The 21,666-nt window shown below is 45.2% G+C and overlaps 1 protein-coding gene across 1 annotated transcript in view; it reads left to right on the top strand.

Annotated features, from left to right (window-relative positions):
* Positions 1-8,946: 8,946 nt before the first annotated feature.
* The window catches only part of LOC120036269 (YLP motif-containing protein 1-like), a 73,698-nt gene continuing 60,978 nt past the window's right edge, over positions 8,947-21,666 (top strand). Inside the window, exons 1-4 of the mRNA XM_038982745.1 lie at positions 8,947-9,698; positions 12,849-13,070; positions 13,528-13,719; positions 14,165-14,365. Coding sequence (XP_038838673.1) covers positions 9,156-9,698; positions 12,849-13,070; positions 13,528-13,719; positions 14,165-14,365 — 1,158 coding nt within the window. The 5' untranslated portion in view covers positions 8,947-9,155. The remainder of the gene's footprint in view (positions 9,699-12,848; positions 13,071-13,527; positions 13,720-14,164; positions 14,366-21,666) is intronic.

The following is a 21,666-nucleotide window of genomic DNA, read 5'->3' as shown; positions in this document are numbered from 1 at the left end:
CAGGTATAGTATTTATAAAGGACCAGGTATAGTATGTATAAAGGACCAGGTGTAGTATTTATAAAGGACCAGGTATAGTATTTAATAAGGACCAGGTATAGTATTTATAAATCAGGTATAGTATTTATAAAGGACCAGGTATAGTATTTATAAAGGACCAGGTATAGTATTTATAAAGGACCAGGTATAGTATTTAATAAAGGACCAGGTTGATCTCAGGCCCGTAAAGTGATTCTACCTCTTCAGAAAGAATCCCAAACCGAATCCAAAAAGACAGTCCCCGACAAGCCCCAGGTTGTAAATGTGTATTTTCTCTTCAACCAACCATGCAAAGAATCATCTGTCAATGTGTCTGTTTTCTTCTCACTGACGTCGGGCCTCTATCGGTCTCTGTAGGCTTACTAGTACATTTGGCAATTCATACCGGACTGCTGAAAACAGGCATGAACGCTGACTCTGCGTTACAGGTGATGTTCTTTATTCATCAGCTTCATCTTATCACGACGGCATCCCGCCATTCAAACTAACACTTGATTGAGTAGCAGCACATGTCGCTGCAGCTGTGTTTTTATACGTTATATTAGGAATAACTTTCAGATGCGCTGTCTCCTAATTGGAGAAGTGACGGCATTCCAGAACAAATACTCTCTTACAGGCCATACGAGTAGTATATAGTGTACTACAATACTAAATAAAACAATTCCCTATGGGTTCTGGTCAAAAGTAGTGCACTAAAAAAGGGAATAGGGGGCCATTTGGGATGCAACTCTGGGGTTCGATTGGAGAAGAATAGAGGAGAGAAGAGAGAGAGAGAGAGAGAGAGAGAGAGAGAGAGAGACAGAGAGAGAGAGAGAGAGAGAGAGAGAGAGGCAGAGAGAGAGAGAGAGAGAGAGAGAGAGAGAGAGGCTGAGAGAGATAGAGAGAGAGAGAGAGAGAGAGAGGCAGAGAGAGAGAGAGAGAGAGAGAGAGAGAGAGAGAGAGAGAGAGAGAGAGAGAGAGAGAGAGAGAGAGAGAGAGAGAGAGAGAGAGAGAGAGAGAGAGGTGGGAGGCTTTCAAATGTCACACCAATTAATCTATCCAGCCATCAAACAATATTCTGGAAAACAAAGTCAGAGGCCAATCAATAGGCATCACTTTTCCCCTCACAGGGTTATGGGAAAATTGATTTGTCAAACAAAGCAAAGCGTTTTGGAAGCAGCCAGCCAGCTAGTCATCCAGACAGCCAGGGAACAGACAGCCAAAGAGACAGACAGCTAGACAACAGCCAGTCAGCCAGGGAACATCCATCCAGTCAGGGAACATCCAGCCAGCCAGGGAACAGCCAGTCAGCCAGGGAACATCCAGCCAGCCAGGGAACATCCATCCAGGGAACAGCCAGCCAGCCAGGGACCATCCATCCAGGGAACATCCAGCCAGGGAACATCCAGCCAGGGAACAGCCAGTCAGCCAGGGAACATCCAGCCAGCCAGGGAACATCCATCCAGGGAACATCCAGCCAGCCAGGGAACATCCATCCAGGGAACATCCAGCCAGCCAGGGAACATCCAGCCAGGGAACATCCATCCAGGGAACATCCAGCCAGGGAACATCCAGCCAGCCAGGGAACATCCAGCCAGCCAGGGAACATCCATCCAGGGAACATCCAGCCAGGGAACATCCAGCCAGGGAACATCCATCCAGTCAGGGAACATCCAGCCAGGGAACAGCCAGTCAGCCAGGGAACATCCAGCCAGGGAACATCCAGCCAGCCAGGGAACATCCAGCCAGGGAACATCCAGCCAGGGAACATCCATCCAGGGAACATCCAGCCAGGGAACATCCATCCAGCCAGGGAACATCCAGCCAGCCAGGGAACATCCAGCCAGGGAACAGCCAGTCAGCCAGGGAACATCCAGCCAGGGAACATCCATCCAGCCAGGGAACATCCAGCCAGGGAACATCCATCCAGGGAACATCCAGCCAGCCAGGGAACATCCATCCAGGGAACATCCAGCCAGCCAGGGAACATCCAGCCAGGGAACATCCAGCCAGGGAACATCCATCCAGGGAACATCCATCCAGCCAGGGAACATCCAGCCAGCCAGGGAACATCCAGCCAGGGAACAGCCAGTCAGCCAGGGAACATCCAGCCAGGGAACATCCAGCCAGCCAGGGAACATCCAGCCAGGGAACATCCAGCCAGCCAGGGAACATCCAGCCAGGGAACATCCAGCCAGGGAACTGTCATGTTTTGTCTTTGATCATGTCTTGTCCCTGTGCTTCCCTCTGCTGGTCTTATTAGGTTCTTTCCCTCTTTCTCTCTCTCTCTCTCCTCCTCCCTCTCTCCCTCTCCCGCTCTCTCTCTCTATCGTTCCGTTCCTGCTCCCAGCTGTTTCTCATTCTCCTAACGACCTCATTTACTCTTTCACACCTGTCCCCTATTTTGCCCTCTGATTAGAGTCCCTATTTCTCCCTCTGTTTTCCGCTTCTGTCCTTGTCGGATTCTTGTTTGATGTTTGCTGTTCCTGTGTCCTTGTTCCGCCCTGTCGTGTTCTTTGCCTTCTTCAGATGCTGCGTGTGAGCAGGTGTCTATGTCAGCTACGGCCAGTGCCTTCCTGAAGCGACCTGCAGTCTGTGGTCGCGTCTCCAGTCGTTCCTCTCTATTGACGAGAGGATTTCAGTTTCCTGTTTTGGATTGACCATTGATAATATCCAGGAGAATCATTATTTGTTTAATACTGGAATAAAGACTCTGTTACTATTACGTCGCTTTTGGGTCCTCATTCACCAGCATAACAGGAACATCCAGCCAGGGAACAGCCAGTCAGCCAGGGAACATCCAGCCAGCCAGGGAACATCCAGCCAGGGAACATCCAGCCAGGAAACATCCAGCCAGGGAACAACCAGACAGGGAACAGCCATCGATGCATGGGCTTGTGCTGGATCCATTAGCCCCCATTGAGTATTTTGTTTTACAGAAGATTTTAATCACAGGAGAAGATGCACTGTCCTCAATATGAAGTGAAATTGTTCAAACAGCTTGGGAAAGTGACGTTCAAACCAGTTAAAGGGCAATTCCACCACTTTTCAACCTCATATATATTATCTCCAGCACCAAACCAGTGTCTACCAGTGTATTGCTATGATATGTGGTTAACCCTAACAGTCCTGAGACCACAGCAAAAATCAGCTTTTAATTTCTCTGACTTTCATTTATCTGACGTGTCCAGCCCTTACATTTAGCCTCACAGTGAAGTGTTCTACCATGTTCTGCTCAGGACAACCAGGACTACAACTAGAACACAAAACGATTTGACATAAACAGCTGCATTCATGAGTTTTATTGACAAATTGTTTGCTCATTGTGAAATGAGTATCCAACTATTCAGGGACAACTATGTGAGCATGTTACAGTATTATAGACACTATGTCCTGGGATTTACTATGATCTTCTATGTAGAAGAACCCCTTACAGTATTATAGACACTATGACCTGGGATTTCCTATGATCTTCTATGTAGAAGAACCCCTTACAGTATTATAGACACTATGACCTGGGATTTCCTATGATCTTCTATGTAGATTAACCCCTTACAGTATTATAGACACTATGTCCTGGGATTTCCTATGATCTTCTATGTAGAAGAACCCCTTACAGTATTATAGACACTATGTCCTGGGATTTACTATGTAGAACAACCCCGTACAGTATTATAGACACTATGACCTGGGATTTACTATGATCTTCTATGTAGAAGGACCCCTTACAGTATTATAGACACTATGACCTGGGATTTACTATGGTCTTCTATGTAGAAGAACCCCTTACAGTATTATAGACACTATGACCTGGGATTTACTATGTAGAACAACCCCGTACAGTATTATAGACACTATGACCTGGGATTTCATATGGTCTTCTATGTAGAAGGACCCCTTACAGTATTATAGACACTATGTCCTGGGATTTACTATGATCTTCTATGTAGAAGGACCCCTTACAGTATTACAGACACTATGACCTGGGATTTCCTATGATCTTCTATGTAGAAGAACCCCTTACAGTATTATAGACACTATGACCTGGGATTTCCTATGATCTTCTATGTAGAAGGACCCCTTACAGTATTATAGACACTATGTCCTGGGATTTACTATGATCTTCTATGTAGAAGAACCCCTTACAGTACTATAGACACCATGTCCTGGGATTTACTATGTAGAAGAACCCCTTACAGTATTATAGACACTATGACCTGGGATTTCATATGGTTTTCTATGTAGAAGGACCCCTTACAGTATTATAGACACTATGACCTGGGATTTCATATGGTCTTCTATGTAGAAGGACCCCTTACAGTATTATAGACACTATGTCCTGGGATTTACTATGATTTTCTATGTAGAAGGACCCCTTACAGTATTACAGACACTATGACCTGGGATTTCCTATGATCTTCTATGTAGAAGAACCCCTTACAGTATTATAGACACAATGACCTGGGATTTCATATGGTTTTCTATGTAGAAGGACCCCTTACAGTATTATAGACACTATGACCTGGGATTTCATATGGTTTTCTATGTAGAAGGACCCCTTACAGTATTATAGACACTATGACCTGGGATTTCATATGGTCTTCTATGTAGAAGGACCCCTTACAGTATTATAGACACTATGTCCTGGGATTTACTATGATCTTCTATGTAGAAGGACCCCTTACAGTATTACAGACACTATGACCTGGGATTTCCTATGATCTTCTATGTAGAAGAACCCCTTACAGTATTATAGACACTATGACCTGGGATTTACTATGTAGAAGAACCCCTTACAGTATTATAGACACTATGACCTGGGATTTACTATGGTCTTCTATGTAGAAGAACCCCTTACAGTATTATAGACACAATGACCTGGGATTTCCTATGGTCTTCTATGTAGAAAAAACCCTTACTACCTTGTTAACGACTCTTGTGTCGGGTCATAGAGCAAAACGTGTCCGTGTTTGTGAGTCTCAACTTTTCACAGAGGGCTTTTACTAGTTTGTAGCTCAAACCATTCGGACTCTACATATGTTTTTGGTAAAAAATACTACCTGTCCACAGGGTCCCTTCAGGATCCATCCCTTGTCTCCCAAACACAGCTCTAGCTCAGCCCCTGTTAATCACACATGACTAACGGTTGTTATGTTGGTTAGGATTAAAATCTGATTTTAGGACTTTGTGCTAACTAGCGACCACTCTGCAAAGCTGCCTCCAGAACAAGAATCGTGACAAAAAAACGCTAACCTTCGTAATATTCTGTTCAATAATACGATACACGGGTAGATGTTTTGTTTCGAAGTGTCATCATGACCACAAAAAAATATCCTAATTTGGTGCGAAAGAATAAAAGTGACAAAATATGGTTAACCTAATTTGTACTAAAACGATTGCCCTTTCTTCCATATATTAAACAGTAGTAGTAGATATAGTAGTAGATATAGTAGTTGATATAGTAGTAGATATAGTAGTAGATATAGTAGTAGATATAGTAGTGGATATAGTAGTAGATATAGTAGTAGATATAGTAGTAGATATAGTAGTAGATATAGTAGTAGATATAGTAGTAGATATAGTAGTAGATATAGTAGTAGATATAGTAGTAGATATAGTAGTAGATATAGTAGTAGATATAGTAGTAGATATAGTAGTAGATATAGTAGTTGATATAGTAGTAGATATAGTAGTTGATATAGTAGTAGATATAGTAGTAGATATAGTAGTGGATATAGTAGTAGATATAGTAGTAGATATAGTAGTACAGTATACTGTCACCCTACAGCCTACCAAAAGACACTGTACAAAGGCCTACTGTCCTGAGCAGTAAAGGCATATCCTGCTGTTCTATACAATGCTGAACTAAGATGCATTATGCATTATGCTATTCCCTGGTCCTCCCTGTGCTATTCCCTGGTTCTCCCTGTGCTATTCCCTGGTCCTCCCTCTGCTATTCCCTGGTCCTCCCTCTGCTATTCCCTGGCCTCCCTCTGCTATTCCCTGGTCCTCCCTACACTATTCCCTGGCCTCCCTACACTATTCCCTGGTCCTCCCTACACTATTCCCTGGCCTCCCTATGCTATTCCCTGGTCCTCCCTATACTATTCCCTGGCCTCCCTACACTATTCCCTGGTCTCCCTACGCTATTCCCTGGCCTCCCTACGCTATTCCCTGGCCTCCCTACGCTATGCCCTGGCCTCCCTACACTATTCCCTGGCCTCCCTACGCTATTCCCTGGCCTCCCTACACTATTCCCTGGCCTCCCTACGCTATTCCCTGGCCTCCCTACACTATTCCCTGGTCCTCCCTATGCTATTCCCTGGCCTCCCTATGCTATTCCCTGGCCTCCCTATGCTATTCCCTGGCCTCCCTACGCTATTCCCTGGCCTCCCTACTATTTCCTGGTCCTCCCTACACTATTCACTGGCCTCCCTACGCTATTCCCTGGCCTCCCTATGCTATTCCCTGGCCTCCCTACGCTATTCCCTGGCCTCCCTATGCTATTCCCTGGCCTCCCTATGCTATTCCCTGGCCTCCCTACACTATTCCCTGGTCCTCCCTCTGCTATTCCCTGGCCTCCCTATGCTATTCCCTGGCCTCCCTACACTATTCCCTGGTCTCCCTATGCTATTCCCTACACAGTGTATTGTTGTAATCTAAACAGAACTGTATCCAACTTGGTCTCAGGGCAATTCGTATTACTCTGTACGTAAACCTGTGAACCTAACCTTAGGTTACGTTAGGTTAGCGGTCATACAATATCATGCGACATAGATGGTGTATAATATGTATTACCTGGTTGTACAAAATCATACGAATTCCATGATGTAACTTATTAGACTTGGAGGATGTATAGTATTGCAAGTTTTCATCTGAGACCAGGTTGCTTGGGGATAATTAAGGTTGGTGGTTAGGGGAACTAACGACAAAGGTTAGAGTAACTGACCAGAAAGGTTATGTGAATTTACGTAGCAGGTTATGTGAATTTACGTAGCAGGATAGGTGAATTTACGTAGCGGGATAGGTGAATTTACATAGCAAGTTAGGTGAATTTACGTAGCAGGTTAGGTGAATTTACGTAGTAGGATAGGTGAATTTACGTAGCAGGATAGGTGAATTGGGTTAAGTTCAGAATAAGGGTTAGCTAAAATTCTAAAGTTGTCCCTGACGTGACTCGAACACGCAACCTTTGTATTGCTAGACTATCGCGGATTACGCCCAACAATCCTCCCCGACCAACCTCCCTACTTTATTTCTGTCTCAAGTAACTAGACCAGTAAGTATCATAAGTCTTGGAGGCGCTCAGAAATACATAAAGTATGTTTTTTGTATGGCTCTGAGTCCAGGCTGCTGTGTCACATTGTGCCAGTCATGCTTTATAAAGGAGAGAGCGCAGAGCTCCTCTATAGGGACTCCTCCACCCTCCTCTCCCATCCCCTGATAAAGTATCTGCATCTCTCCCTGAAGGCCAGAGCTCGTAGTGTGACCGTGTCCTTGCGTCGGGAAGGTCGTCCCGTCTAGAGAGTAGGGGCTGCATCCCAAATATAACCCTAGTCCTTCTATTGTGCATTGTCCCGTACAGGGCTGGTCAAAAGTAGTGCACTATATAGGGGAATAGTCCCCCACAGGGCTGGTCAAAAGTAGTGCACTATATAGGGGAATAGGGTGTCATTGGGGGGGCTTCTTTGGATCCTGAATGGGCCATTTCTTCTCCAACACCCTTTTAATGTCATCACTAAAATACGAGGTCATTAGGAGATATTAAAACACTGCTGACAAACTCATTAACGTGAGACATTAAACGGGGCGGGAGTTGATTAATCCTCTTTAACGATTCTTTTTAAGTGGTTCTGCTTACAATTAATACAGATTTACTGGTGGAGCTAATTCTAACTGAGGGCAAAACAGTAACACTGGGTGAAGGGTAGGGTGAAAGTCTGTGGCCGTGCCGTGCCGTTTCTCTGTAATTCTAATAGCCACTTAGCAATTTTATGAAGTTGGTTTTACCCAGATTTTAGCAGAGACGCAGTGAAGCATATTTAGTGTCTTAAAAAAAAAAAAAACACCAGTTAGGAGGACACAGACAGCTCAAGATGTATACTTAGATATGCAGAAAAAGAAACATGTTATTAATTATTTATTTATTTTACATAGAATTAGGCAAATGATTATGGCTCTAGATTGCAGGAAAATAGGTTTCAGGTGTTTGGCAAAATACAAAATTCTCCAATTTACGGTCGGGGGAGGAGGCATAGATGTGCCTGTTGTCATAGATTGAGGACTCATCGTGGATATGGATATTGCCAGAGGATTTCCACCATTTTAAAGTAGTCAACTGGATAGGGATTCCTATGAGTTTTGCGCAATCAGCCAATGAAGACGATAACTGAAGCTTTAAAATGGATATTGTCACAATGGTGCTGTCTTTTATTTATTTATTTTTGTTTTGCAAATGTTTCTTACTTTTTAACTCTGCATTGTTGGGAACGGGCTCGTAAGTAAGCATTTCAAGGTGACAAATAAAATTGTATTTTAGACGCTATAACGTCTAGACGCTATAACGGCACAGATACAAAGATGAGTCCCCTGCCTATCTCTACGGCGTGTTGTTCACTGTTATCTGCCCTCTCATTGGCTAGAATGGTCCCATCTGATCTCGCCTTCCATCTTTGAGGACATATTTCCATTGTTAGTGCGGTCACTTGACTATCTTGTCAATATAATAGACAATCCTTGGTTGGACTACTGAAATCTGGCTGTGGCGTATGAGGCTTGTATATTTATAAAGAAATGTCACCCTCTTGTGGAATGGAAAAATAACAATTTGGGCGAACCGGAAATGATGTGTATAAGACTTACATGCCAACCAATCAGCGTTTACGTTTCCCTCCACAACCAGCTAGCTTTGTAGCTAAATGATACGGAACCCGAAAACCCACACGAACAACGCATTTTATTTCATTTGTTAGTATTTATTGATACATCAAACGACATCAATAATCAACGTTTGTTTACGGATAACACGCGTGGTAACGTACCTCTATCGAGGATAACGTAGCTTTAAATTTGTATTTTTAACTGCACCAGCTTTATGTGAGGACAAAGGCCTACACATTGCTCGCTGCTTCCAAAGCATGTATCCCTCTTGGGGTAGTAACTATGGTGGTGGTGGTGGCGGCCATCAACCACCTTCGCAGCAGCACTTCGGTGCGCCGAGGGGTCAGTCTCCTCAAGGCGAAGGCTTCGGGGGAGGATTCGGGAGCTATGCTGCTGCTACACCCGCAGCTGCACCCGGGTCAACGTTCAACAGCCTGCGGGAGCAGCATCTCCAGCAGATGCAGCAGCTGCAACAGCTCCATCAAAAACAGCTCCAATCTGTGCTGCACCACGACAGGAACGTAAATGAAAACCCCTATGGCGGCGGTGGTCCTACGGCGGAGTCGTGGCAAGGCAACTCGGGATATGGGTATGGTTCAACGGGGGCCAGTGCCCCTTCCCCATACCAAGATGAGTATCAGTCCATGCAAGGCCCTTCCACTTATCAAGATGAGTATCAGTCCATGGAAGCCGGGGCGCCCAGCCCACAACTTCAGCCGCCGCTGCTGCCACCGCAGCCCAAAGAGACCCAGCTTCCCCCATCAGAGGAGGACCCACTCCCATCAGAGGCGAACCCACAGGTACCCACTCAGAACAATGGTACACCAGCGACTAAAGAGGTAAACAAGAAAGAATCTTTGGCCCCAAAAGACTCAAATTTCCGACATGGAAACTCGGATCAGGGAGAACGACTGCCCCCTCTCATTGAAGCCACGGGAGTTCAAGGGCGACCGCGGTACTGCAGGCATTGTTAACAGAAAACAGGATCCCCATTATAATTGAATAGAAAAATGGCGATCTTCGTGGTCGTTTAAAAAAGAAAAGAAACATGTATAGTAATAATAATACCAATTTCGAAGACAATCATGTTACCAATACTTGTTTATAATACACTAGATGTATGTCCTTGAACCGATTATTGTAAAATTGCACACAAAATAAGTTGTAAAATGTAGTTGCTAATGGCAACCTGCTATACCCCGGTCGGCCTTTAAACTGGGCATGTTACGTCTCCATTAGTGCTGAGCAATTAACCAAAATGTCGGTTATTTTTCGGTTTTAAAACAACTAATCGACCAACTTCGGTTACAATTATTTTAATTCCGTTTATTTAGGGTTTTATCTGTGAGCCCAATAATGATCCCCAGCCTGAACTGTGCGACGTAGCAGGGAGTTGTAGTTTCCAACAAGACAATGTTTTACATAGTTTAGTGCATAAAACTTGCTAATTACCTACAATAACCATGATCCATTGCACATATACTTGTCCGGTCTGTGGGGATCTTGAGGGGATATAGAAAGCAGCTGTTGCTTTGCTAGGTATCTCTACCTGAAAATACATGATCAGTGATCGTTTGCATTCAGCAGTCATAAAAGTATGCCTTATTTACTTTGAAGAACTACTAAATAGTGATTTTTGTCAGGCAGCAGCTCTATAGAGATGAGATTATTTCATTCCAAGTCATCGTCATTCAAATGTAATATACACAACTAAATTATTTATAATTTATTTAGTGTTGATTTCACTCATGTTGATTATTTATTATAACGCTCCTTTTCCTTGATCTCCTTGTTGTTATTATTACTTATTATTATTGTTATTATTATTATTATTATTATTATAATAACTAATATCATTAGTAGGCTTCGTATAGTAGCCTTGTATAACCACCATTGAGCTGTAGGCCTGAGAGCACATCCTGTTTAGTCTTAGTACCGTAACTGACTATATTTCAATTCTTATTTAGGCTACTGTAACAATCAATCATTCATTTGTTCATGTCATCGCACAGCATACGAGTCATTCATGATTTGAAATGCAATCAAGCATTTTAGTTTTAAAATAAAATAAAGCGAGCCTTGAATAATTAGCTTAAACAATAAATAAATCGTTCCATTTTAGAAATTGCATTCACAAATGAATACGATTGTTTGTATTCTTTGCTGTAATAAAGGCTTAACAAAACAAAAAAAAACGTTACAACAGACTCTGGTACGCTTATAATTTATTTAGTGTTTACATTGTTCCAAACGGTCAGAACAATTATAGTGTAATCTATACAGCACCTGTTTGGCACACATAATATACACACAGCACACACCTTACCTTCTTTTTCTTGATCTCCAGTATTTTCCACAATTAGTCACATCCGAATCTGCCTTGTCAGTATTTTTTACATGGCAGGAGAGTAACAATTTCAGACAGAATAACCTACTATTTTTTTGGGGGGGGCGGCGAACTCCAAAAGTCCTCTGATAATACTAGTCCTGTGTGAATCGACATCCCTGTGTTTTTGAGAGAAATGTCTCCGTTTGACAGCTGTTGCTTGCGGGTTTGCACAAGAAAACAATAACTGATTGGATAAATTGAACAAAGTGCGGCGCATAAACTATATATATGAATGGACTACATGCAGCCTATAAACTTTCAGTGGATGCTTTTGTTCATATGTTTTGTGTGTATGAACTGAATATTACCAAATGCATCAGTAAAAAAAACAACATTGAGCCTATTTAATGCAACCCTTGCTGTTAATAGATCGCAAAGCAGCAGCATACAACTGACCTAAAGGTTTGGAAATTATACCTTAACTTTGTCATCCGTAGGCTTAAAATGCATCTCGAGTGCAATTGCACTGTTTAGCTCACATCTGAAGGCTGGGGGATATTTAGGACGTACTGCGGATCGCTAAAATATCCTAATGATTCACACTTCCTCAATTCAAATATTATGGAGACACTACAGGAACGATGGTTTGGTATGTTTTAGAAACTTGGGAACCAAGCTGGAGTTATCAGTGTGGGCACATCACCTTGACATGTTGAAAAACTGTATCTTCACACCTAGAATAAAATCATCCAGGCTTCCTTCATAACTGTCAATTTATTGAAAATAAAAGAAGAATAACATGGGGGCAGTTTGGGAAACTAAAATCGTCTTCTGGAATAACGGACATTCTGGAGCAATAATTACATCACCAGCGTTCCCTAGTAATAGTACACGTGTCACGTAAAGAGAGCACGGCTTGAGGGAATAGGGAATATTTTTCCCTAAACAAACGAGAGATTTCAAGTAACAGAACTTTTCAGTCAGAAACGTCTGCAATTATGTTGCAGCTTCAGCAACACGGACAGCGTGATAAACACTTTGATATTCTGTGGTGGTCGCTGCAGCAGGGAGGAGAGAGAGAGACAACGGGTGCTACTCACACAGTCACTCGCTGTCTTTAAAAAATAATAATACATTTACACGGCGCAGATAGTCTGAGGCCGGCCGGGCACAATCCAAACAATTGCTGGTCGGACTCCCTCTAGGCATTTGTGTGTCTTAATTATTTAATCAAACCGTGCACTTAAAGCATCAGTCAGGCTCAGTGGATGTAGTTAATTTGATTAAAACACACCGGATGTGTCTATAGATGGAAAAATACACGTTTTAACATTTTCGACCAATCGATTGGTCGAAAGAACAGACGATCGATTGGTCGACTAAGATTTTTTGTTGTTGTCGGGGACGGCCCTAGGTCAATGACCGTAGGAGTTGACGGAACAGCATAAAGATCTATCTGGGGCCAAGCTAGTTTCTCATAGTGTTGTGATGAGACCTCGTCTACCTGCACAAGTTGTCATCACGTCTCAGAGAAGCGCTGTGTCGCTAGAACACCGTGCTAACCAGCGTGTCTGATATTGTCATGTTGATATGATGTTTTGTTGTTGTTGTTGTCATCCAGCAGCAGTACTGGTACAAGCAGCATCTCCAGAACTTGCAGAGGCTGAAAGCAGAGAAGACCAACCAAGGCCAGGGTGATGGCTCAACGCCCCCACCTCCCAAACCCCAGCCCCACTCGGCTGCAGTCGCCCCTCCCCCTCCATCGGAACCACCCAAGAACGCCCCTCCACCACCACCACCAAAAGAGGAGCCCCCACCACCACCTCCACCTGATGACGAAAAGGTAAGGAGAAACCTGACTGTTTCACATGTCTGAGATAGACTGTGATTAGTATTGTAGGTGAGCATCTTGGTCTATCGTAGACATAGCTCAAAATGTACAGGATCTCATGAGAATGAGAAGTTTTCAAACATTCCTTTGCAATATCGTCAGAACGTACTCCGATGATGTGCTGTAACATATTCACGTATCGGTTTCACAATGTCATTGGGGGGGTGGGGAAGACAAGTAAATTAATATATTGTGTGAACTTTCACCTCTGTCCTTGAAGTGCAGTGTGGAAACAGAAAGATGTAACCTGTTGAAGACGTGCCTCTGTGGAATATCTTCCAGCCTAAGAACTTAGCCAATAGGCTAACTCAAATGTTTTTTTATTTTATTTAAGAGTGTCTTTGAGATTCCTGCTGTAATGAAAAGGGCTATACAAATCTAGTATCCTCTCCTCCTCCTCCTCCTGCAGCCTGCCCCCACAAACCAGGACCCAGTAGAGGTGGCCCGCCTACAGCAGCTCCAGAGTGCAGCGGCCCAGTGGCAGCAGGCCCAGCAGCAGAGAGCGGGCTACCAGTACCAAGCCCTGATGCAGCACCATGCTCAGCTACAGGCCATCCTCAACCAGTACCAGCAGTGTATCCAACAACCTGCACAGCTAGAGGTATCTCTATGACATTTGTTTTGAGACTTTTTTTTTTTTAATGTATTTTTTTGCACACTGAAAATGTTCATGATTCAAGATTCTTCCCCTCTTTTTTAATATATATATATTTTTTTAGAATATAGCTGAAGTTGTGATCAGTTCTGTGCCTATTTCAGTCCTTTTCATTATTATAGTAATTAACTTTATTTGCGCAGCATCTTGCATGGATAAAATACAGTTTGCGTGATTGTAGAGCATGTTATCCCACCCAGCAGGCTCCTCACGAAATGTGTGTTGTCTGTTTGCTGTCAGGGGTTATTATGAAAGCAAAATTCTAATTTCCTTCGAAAGATGGACAATTAAATAAGCCGATTCTATTCTCTGAATAGATGGCCTATGCCCAAGGCAAATTTCCACATTGTTTGGACAACAGTTTTTCTCAACCCCCCCCCCCTTTGTGTAGACAATGTCTAGGGCCATGCAGCTGAGTCACTATGAGACGCAGCAGCAGCAGTTTGGCCCGGTGTTTGCAGACTGGGGCCGCACCTTCAGCCAGTGGCAAGAGCAGTTCCAGTCCTACCCACATAAAGACCAGCTACAGGACTATGAGTTACAGTGGAAACAGTGGCAGGAACAGATGAACTCCACCTCAGCACACCTACAGGTACAGTACAGCCTGACAAACTCCACCTCAGCACACCTACAGGTACAGCCTGACAAACTCCACCTCAGCACACCTACAGGTACAGCCTGACAAACTCCACCTCAGCACACCTTCAGGTACAGTACAGCCTGACAAACTCCACCTCAGCACACCTACAGGTACAGTACAGCCTGACAAACTCCACCTCAGCACACCTACAGGTACAGCCTGATAAACTCCACCTCTGTACTGTGTGTGTGTACCTCCCCTCTGCATCTATGGCCTTTTCAGTAGGATGTAATCTTACAGGATGTAGAGTAGAACAGGGTTCCCCCTGACTTGTTCAGTAGGATGTAGAGTAGAACAGGGTTCCCTGACTTGTTCAGTAGGATGTAGAGTAGAACAGGGTTCCCCCGACTTGTTCAGTAGGATGTAGAGTAGAACAGGGTTCCCCCGACTTGTTCAGTAGGATGTAGAGTAGAACAGGGTTCCCCCTGACTTGTTCAGTAGGATGTAGAGTAGAACAGGGTTCCCCCGACTTGTTCAGTAGGATGTAGAGTAGAACAGGGTTCCCCCGACTTGTTCAGTAGGATGTAGAGTAGAACAGGGTTCCCCCGACTTGTTCAGTAGGATGTAGAGTAGAACAGGGTTCCCCCGACTTGTTCAGTAGGATGTAGAGTAGAACAGGGTTCCCCTGACTTGTTCAGTAGGATGTAGAGTAGAACAGGGTTCCCCTGACTTGTTCAGTAGGATGTAGAGTAGAACAGGGTTCCCCCCGACTTGTTCAGTAGGATGTAGAGTAGAACAGGGTTCCCCCGACTTGTTCAGTAGGATGTAGAGTAGAACAGGGTTCCCCCCGACTTGTTCAGTAGGATGTAGAGTAGAACAGGGTTCCCCCCGACTTGTTCAGTAGGATGTAGAGTAGAACAGGGTTCCCCCCGACTTGTTCAGTAGGATGTAGAGTAGAACAGGGTTCCCCCCGACTTGTTCAGTAGGATGTAGAGTAGAACAGGGTTCCCTGACTTGTTCAGTAGGATGTAGAGTAGAACAGGGTTCCCCCGACTTGTTCAGTAGGATGTAGAGTAGAACAGGGTTCCCCCGACTTGTTCAGTAGGATGTAGAGTAGAACAGGGTTCCCCCGACTTGTTCAGTAGGATGTAGAGTAGAACAGGGTTCCCTGACTTGTTCAGTAGGATGTAGAGTAGAACAGGGTTCCCCTGACTTGTTCAGTAGGATGTAGAGTAGAACAGGGTTCCCTCGACTTGTTCAGTAGGATGTAGAGTAGAACAGGGTTCCCCCGACTTGTTCAGTAGGATGTAGAGTAGAACAGGGTTCCCCCGACTTGTTCAGTAGGATGTAGAGTAGAACAGGGTTCCCTGACTTGTTCAGTAGGATGTAGATTAGAACAGGGTTCCCTCGACTTGTTCAGTAGGATGTAGATTAGAACAGGGTTCCCCTGACTTGTTCAGTAGGATGTAGAGTAGAACAGGGTTCCCCTGACTTGTTCAGTAGGATGTAGAGTAGAACAGGGTTCCCCTGACTTGTTCAGTAGGATGTAGAGTAGAACAGGGTTCCCCTGACTTGTTCAGTAGGATGTAGAGTAGAACAGGGTTCCCTGACTTGTTCAGTAGGATGTAGAGTAGAACAGGGTTCCCCGACTTGTTCAGTAGGATGTAGAGTAGAACAGGGTTCCCCCGACTTGTTCAGTAGGATGTAGAGTAGAACAGGGTTCCCCGACTTGTTCAGTAGGATGTAGAGTAGAACAGGGTTCCCCCGACTTGTTCAGTAGGATGTAGAGTAGAACAGGGTTCCCCCGACTTGTTCAGTAGGATGTAGAGTAGAACAGGGTTCCCCCGACTTGTTCAGTAGGATGTAGAGTAGAACAGGGTTCCCCCGACTTGTTCAGTAGGATGTAGAGTAGAACAGGGTTCCCCCGACTTGTTCAGTAGGATGTAGAGTAGAACAGGGTTCCCCCGACTTGTTCAGTAGGATGTAGAGTAGAACAGGGTTCCCCCGACTTGTTCAGTAGGATGTAGAGTAGAACAGGGTTCCCCCCGACTTGTTCAGTAGGATGTAGAGTAGAACAGGGTTCCCTCGACTTGTTCAGTAGGATGTAGAGTAGAACAGGGTTCCCCCGACTTGTTCAGTAGGATGTAGAGTAGAACAGGGTTCCCCGACTTGTTCAGTAGGATGTAGAGTAGAACAGGGTTCCCCCGACTTGTTCAGTAGGATGTAGAGTAGAACAGGGTTCCCCCCGACTTGTTCAGTAGGATGTAGAGTAGAACAGGGTTCCCCCCGACTTGTTCAGTAGGATGTAGAGTAGAACAGGGTTCCCTCGACTTGTTCAGTAGGATGTAGAGTAGAACAGGGTTCCCCCCGACTTGTTCAGTAGGATGTAGAGTAGAACAGGGTTCCCCCGACTTGTTCAGTAGGATGTAGAGTAGAACAGGGTTCCCCCGACTTGTTCAGTAGGATGTAGAGTAGAACGTAATATTACAGGATGTAGATTAGAACAGGGTTCCCTCGACTTGTTCAGTAGGATGTAGAGTAGAACAGGGTTCCCCCGACTTGTTCAGTAGGATGTAGAGTAGAACAGGGTTCCCCGACTTGTTCAGTAGGATGTAGAGTAGAACAGGGTTCCCTGACTTGTTCAGTAGGATGTAGAGTAGAACAGGGTTCCCCTGACTTGTTCAGTAGGATGTAGAGTAGAACAGGGTTCCCCTGACTTGTTCAGTAGGATGTAGAGTAGAACAGGGTTCCCTGACTTGTTCAGTAGGATGTAGAGTAGAACAGGGTTCCCCCGACTTGTTCAGTAGGATGTAGAGTAGAACAGGGTTCCCCCGACTTGTTCAGTAGGATGTAGGATGTAGAGTAGAACAGGGTTCCCCCGACTTGTTCAGTAGGATGTAGAGTAGAACAGGGTTCCCCCGACTTGTTCAGTAGGATGTAGAGTAGAACAGGGTTCCCCCGACTTGTTCAGTAGGATGTAGAGTAGAACAGGGTTCCCCCGACTTGTTCAGTAGGATGTAGAGTAGAACAGGGTTCCCCCGACTTGTTCAGTAGGATGTAGAGTAGAACAGGGTTCCCCCCGACTTGTTCAGTAGGATGTAGAGTAGAACAGGGTTCCCCCCGACTTGTTCAGTAGGATGTAGAGTAGAACAGGGTTCCCTCGACTTGTTCAGTAGGATGTAGAGTAGAACAGGGTTCCCCCGACTTGTTCAGTAGGATGTAGAGTAGAACAGGGTTCCCCGACTTGTTCAGTAGGATGTAGAGTAGAACAGGGTTCCCCCGACTTGTTCAGTAGGATGTAGAGTAGAACAGGGTTCCCCCCGACTTGTTCAGTAGGATGTAGAGTAGAACAGGGTTCCCCCCGACTTGTTCAGTAGGATGTAGAGTAGAACAGGGTTCCCTCGACTTGTTCAGTAGGATGTAGAGTAGAACAGGGTTCCCCCCGACTTGTTCAGTAGGATGTAGAGTAGAACAGGGTTCCCCCGACTTGTTCAGTAGGATGTAGAGTAGAACAGGGTTCCCCCGACTTGTTCAGTAGGATGTAGAGTAGAACGTAATATTACAGGATGTAGATTAGAACAGGGTTCCCTCGACTTGTTCAGTAGGATGTAGAGTAGAACAGGGTTCCCCGACTTGTTCAGTAGGATGTAGAGTAGAACAGGGTTCCCTGACTTGTTCAGTAGGATGTAGAGTAGAACAGGGTTCCCCCGACTTGTTCAGTAGGATGTAGAGTAGAACAGGGTTCCCTGACTTGTTCAGTAGGATGTAGAGTAGAACAGGGTTCCCTGACTTGTTCAGTAGGATGTAGAGTAGAACAGGGTTCCCCCGACTTGTTCAGTAGGATGTAGAGTAGAACAGGGTTCCCTGACTTGTTCAGTAGGATGTAGAGTAGAACAGGGTTCCCTGACTTGTTCAGTAGGATGTAGAGTAGAACAGGGTTCCCTGACTTGTTCAGTAGGATGTAGAGTAGAACAGGGTTCCCCTGACTTGTTCAGTAGGATGTAGAGTAGAACAGGGTTCCCTGACTTGTTCAGTAGGATGTAGAGTAGAACAGGGTTCCCCCGACTTGTTCAGTAGGATGTAGAGTAGAACAGGGTTCCCTGACTTGTTCAGTAGGATGTAGAGTAGAACAGGGTTCCCCTGACTTGTTCAGTAGGATGTAGAGTAGAACAGGGTTCCCTGACTTGTTCAGTAGGATGTAGAGTAGAACAGGGTTCCCTGACTTGTTCAGTAGGATGTAGAGTAGAACAGGGTTCCCCTGACTTGTTCAGTAGGATGTAGAGTAGAACAGGGTTCCCCCGACTTGTTCAGTAGGATGTAGAGTAGAACAGGGTTCCCCCGACTTGTTCAGTAGGATGTAGAGTAGAACAGGGTTCCCTGACTTGTTCAGTAGGATGTAGAGTAGAACAGGGTTCCCTGACTTGTTCAGTAGGATGTAGAGTAGAACAGGGTTCCCTGACTTGTTCAGTAGGATCTAGAGTAGAACAGGGTTCCCCCGACTTGTTCAGTAGGATGTAGAGTAGAACAGGGTTCCCCCGACTTGTTCAGTAGGATGTAGAGTAGAACAGGGTTCCCCCGACTTGTTCAGTAGGATGTAGAGTAGAACAGGGTTCCCTGACTTGTTCAGTAGGATGTAGAGTAGAACAGGGTTCCCCGACTTGTTCAGTAGGATGTAGAGTAGAACAGGGTTCCCTGACTTGTTCAGTAGGATGTAGAGTAGAACAGGGTTCCCTGACTTGTTCAGTAGGATGTAGAGTAGAACAGGGTTCCCCCGACTTTTTCAGTAGGATGTAGAGTAGAACAGGGTTCCCTGACTTGTTCAGTAGGATGTAGAGTAGAACAGGGTTCCCCTGACTTGTTCAGTAGGATGTAGAGTAGAACAGGGTTCCCTCGACTTGTTCAGTAGGATGTAGAGTAGAACAGGGTTCCCCCGACTTGTTCAGTAGGATGTAGAGTAGAACAGGGTTCCCGGACTTGTTCAGTAGGATGTAGAGTAGAACAGGGTTCCCCCTGACTTGTTCAGTAGGATGTAGAGTAGAACAGGGTTCCCCCGACTTGTTCAGTAGGATGTAGAGTAGAACAGGGTTCCCCTGACTTGTTCAGTAGGATGTAGAGTAGAACAGGGTTCCCCTCGACTTGTTCAGTAGGATGTAGAGTAGAACAGGGTTCCCCCGACTTGTTCAGTAGGATGTAGAGTAGAACAGGGTTCCCCCGACTTGTTCAGTAGGATGTAGAGTAGAACAGGGTTCCCCCGACTTGTTCAGTAGGATGTAGAGTAGAACAGGGTTCCCTCCGACTTGTTCAGTAGGATGTAGAGTAGAACAGGGTTCCCTCCGACTTGTTCAGTAGGATGTAGAGTAGAACAGGGTTCCCCCGACTTGTTCAGTAGGATGTAGAGTAGAACAGGGTTCCCCCGACTTGTTCAGTAGGATGTAGAGTAGAACAGGGTTCCCCCGACTTGTTCAGTAGGATGTAGAGTAGAACAGGGTTCCCTGACTTGTTCAGTAGGATGTAGAGTAGAACAGGGTTCCCCTGACTTGTTCAGTAGGATGTAGAGTAGAACAGGGTTCCCTCGACTTGTTCAGTAGGATGTAGAGTAGAACAGGGTTCCCCCGACTTGTTCAGTAGGATGTAGAGTAGAACAGGGTTCCCCCGACTTGTTCAGTAGGATGTAGAGTAGAACAGGGTTCCCTGACTTGTTCAGTAGGATGTAGATTAGAACAGGGTTCCCTCGACTTGTTCAGTAGGATGTAGATTAGAACAGGGTTCCCCTGACTTGTTCAGTAGGATGTAGAGTAGAACAGGGTTCCCCTGACTTGTTCAGTAGGATGTAGAGTAGAACAGGGTTCCCCTGACTTGTTCAGTACGATGTAGAGTAGAACAGGGTTCCCCTGACTTGTTCAGTAGGATGTAGAGTAGAACAGGGTTCCCTGACTTGTTCAGTAGGATGTAGAGTAGAACAGGGTTCCCCCGACTTGTTCAGTAGGATGTAGAGTAGAACAGGGTTCCCCCGACTTGTTCAGTAGGATGTAGAGTAGAACAGGGTTCCCCCGACTTGTTCAGTAGGATGTAGAGTAGAACAGGGTTCCCCCGACTTGTTCAGTAGGATGTAGAGTAGAACAGGGTTCCCCCGACTTGTTCAGTAGGATGTAGAGTAGAACAGGGTTCCCCCGACTTGTTCAGTAGGATGTAGAGTAGAACAGGGTTCCCCCGACTTGTTCAGTAGGATGTAGAGTAGAACAGGGTTCCCCCGACTTGTTCAGTAGGATGTAGAGTAGAACAGGGTTCCCCCGACTTGTTCAGTAGGATGTAGAGTAGAACAGGGTTCCCCGACTTGTTCAGTAGGATGTAGAGTAGAACAGGGTTCCCCCGACTTGTTCAGTAGGATGTAGAGTAGAACAGGGTTCCCCGACTTGTTCAGTAGGATGTAGAGTAGAACAGGGTTCCCCCGACTTGTTCAGTAGGATGTAGAGTAGAACAGGGTTCCCCCCGACTTGTTCAGTAGGATGTAGAGTAGAACAGGGTTCCCCCGACTTGTTCAGTAGGATGTAGAGTAGAACAGGGTTCCCTCGACTTGTTCAGTAGGATGTAGAGTAGAACAGGGTTCCCCCCGACTTGTTCAGTAGGATGTAGAGTAGAACAGGGTTCCCCGACTTGTTCAGTAGGATGTAGAGTAGAACAGGGTTCCCCCGACTTGTTCAGTAGGATGTAGAGTAGAACAGGTTAATATTACAGTAGGATGTAGATTAGAACAGGGTTCCCTCGACTTGTTCAGTAGGATGTAGAGTAGAACAGGGTTCCCCGACTTGTTCAGTAGGATGTAGAGTAGAACAGGGTTCCCCGACTTGTTCAGTAGGATGTAGAGTAGAACAGGGTTCCCTGACTTGTTCAGTAGGATGTAGAGTAGAACAGGGTTCCCCTGACTTGTTCAGTAGGATGTAGAGTAGAACAGGGTTCCCCTGACTTGTTCAGTAGGATGTAGAGTAGAACAGGGTTCCCCTGACTTGTTCAGTAGGATGTAGAGTAGAACAGGGTTCCCCCTGACTTGTTCAGTAGGATGTAGAGTAGAACAGGGTTCCCCTGACTTGTTCAGTAGGATGTAGAGTAGAACAGGGTTCCCCTGACTTGTTCAGTAGGATGTAGAGTAGAACAGGGTTCCCCCGACTTGTTCAGTAGGATGTAGAGTAGAACAGGGTTCCCCGACTTGTTCAGTAGGATGTAGAGTAGAACAGGGTTCCCCCGACTTGTTCAGTAGGATGTAGAGTAGAACAGGGTTCCCCCGACTTGTTCAGTAGGATGTAGAGTAGAACAGG

Source organism: Salvelinus namaycush, unplaced genomic scaffold, assembly GCF_016432855.1.
Source record: "Salvelinus namaycush isolate Seneca unplaced genomic scaffold, SaNama_1.0 Scaffold128, whole genome shotgun sequence".
Classification (NCBI taxonomy): Eukaryota; Metazoa; Chordata; class Actinopteri; order Salmoniformes; family Salmonidae; genus Salvelinus; species Salvelinus namaycush.
The sequence above is the reverse complement of the archived record's forward strand: the minus strand, read 5'-3'. Positions and strand labels throughout refer to the sequence as shown.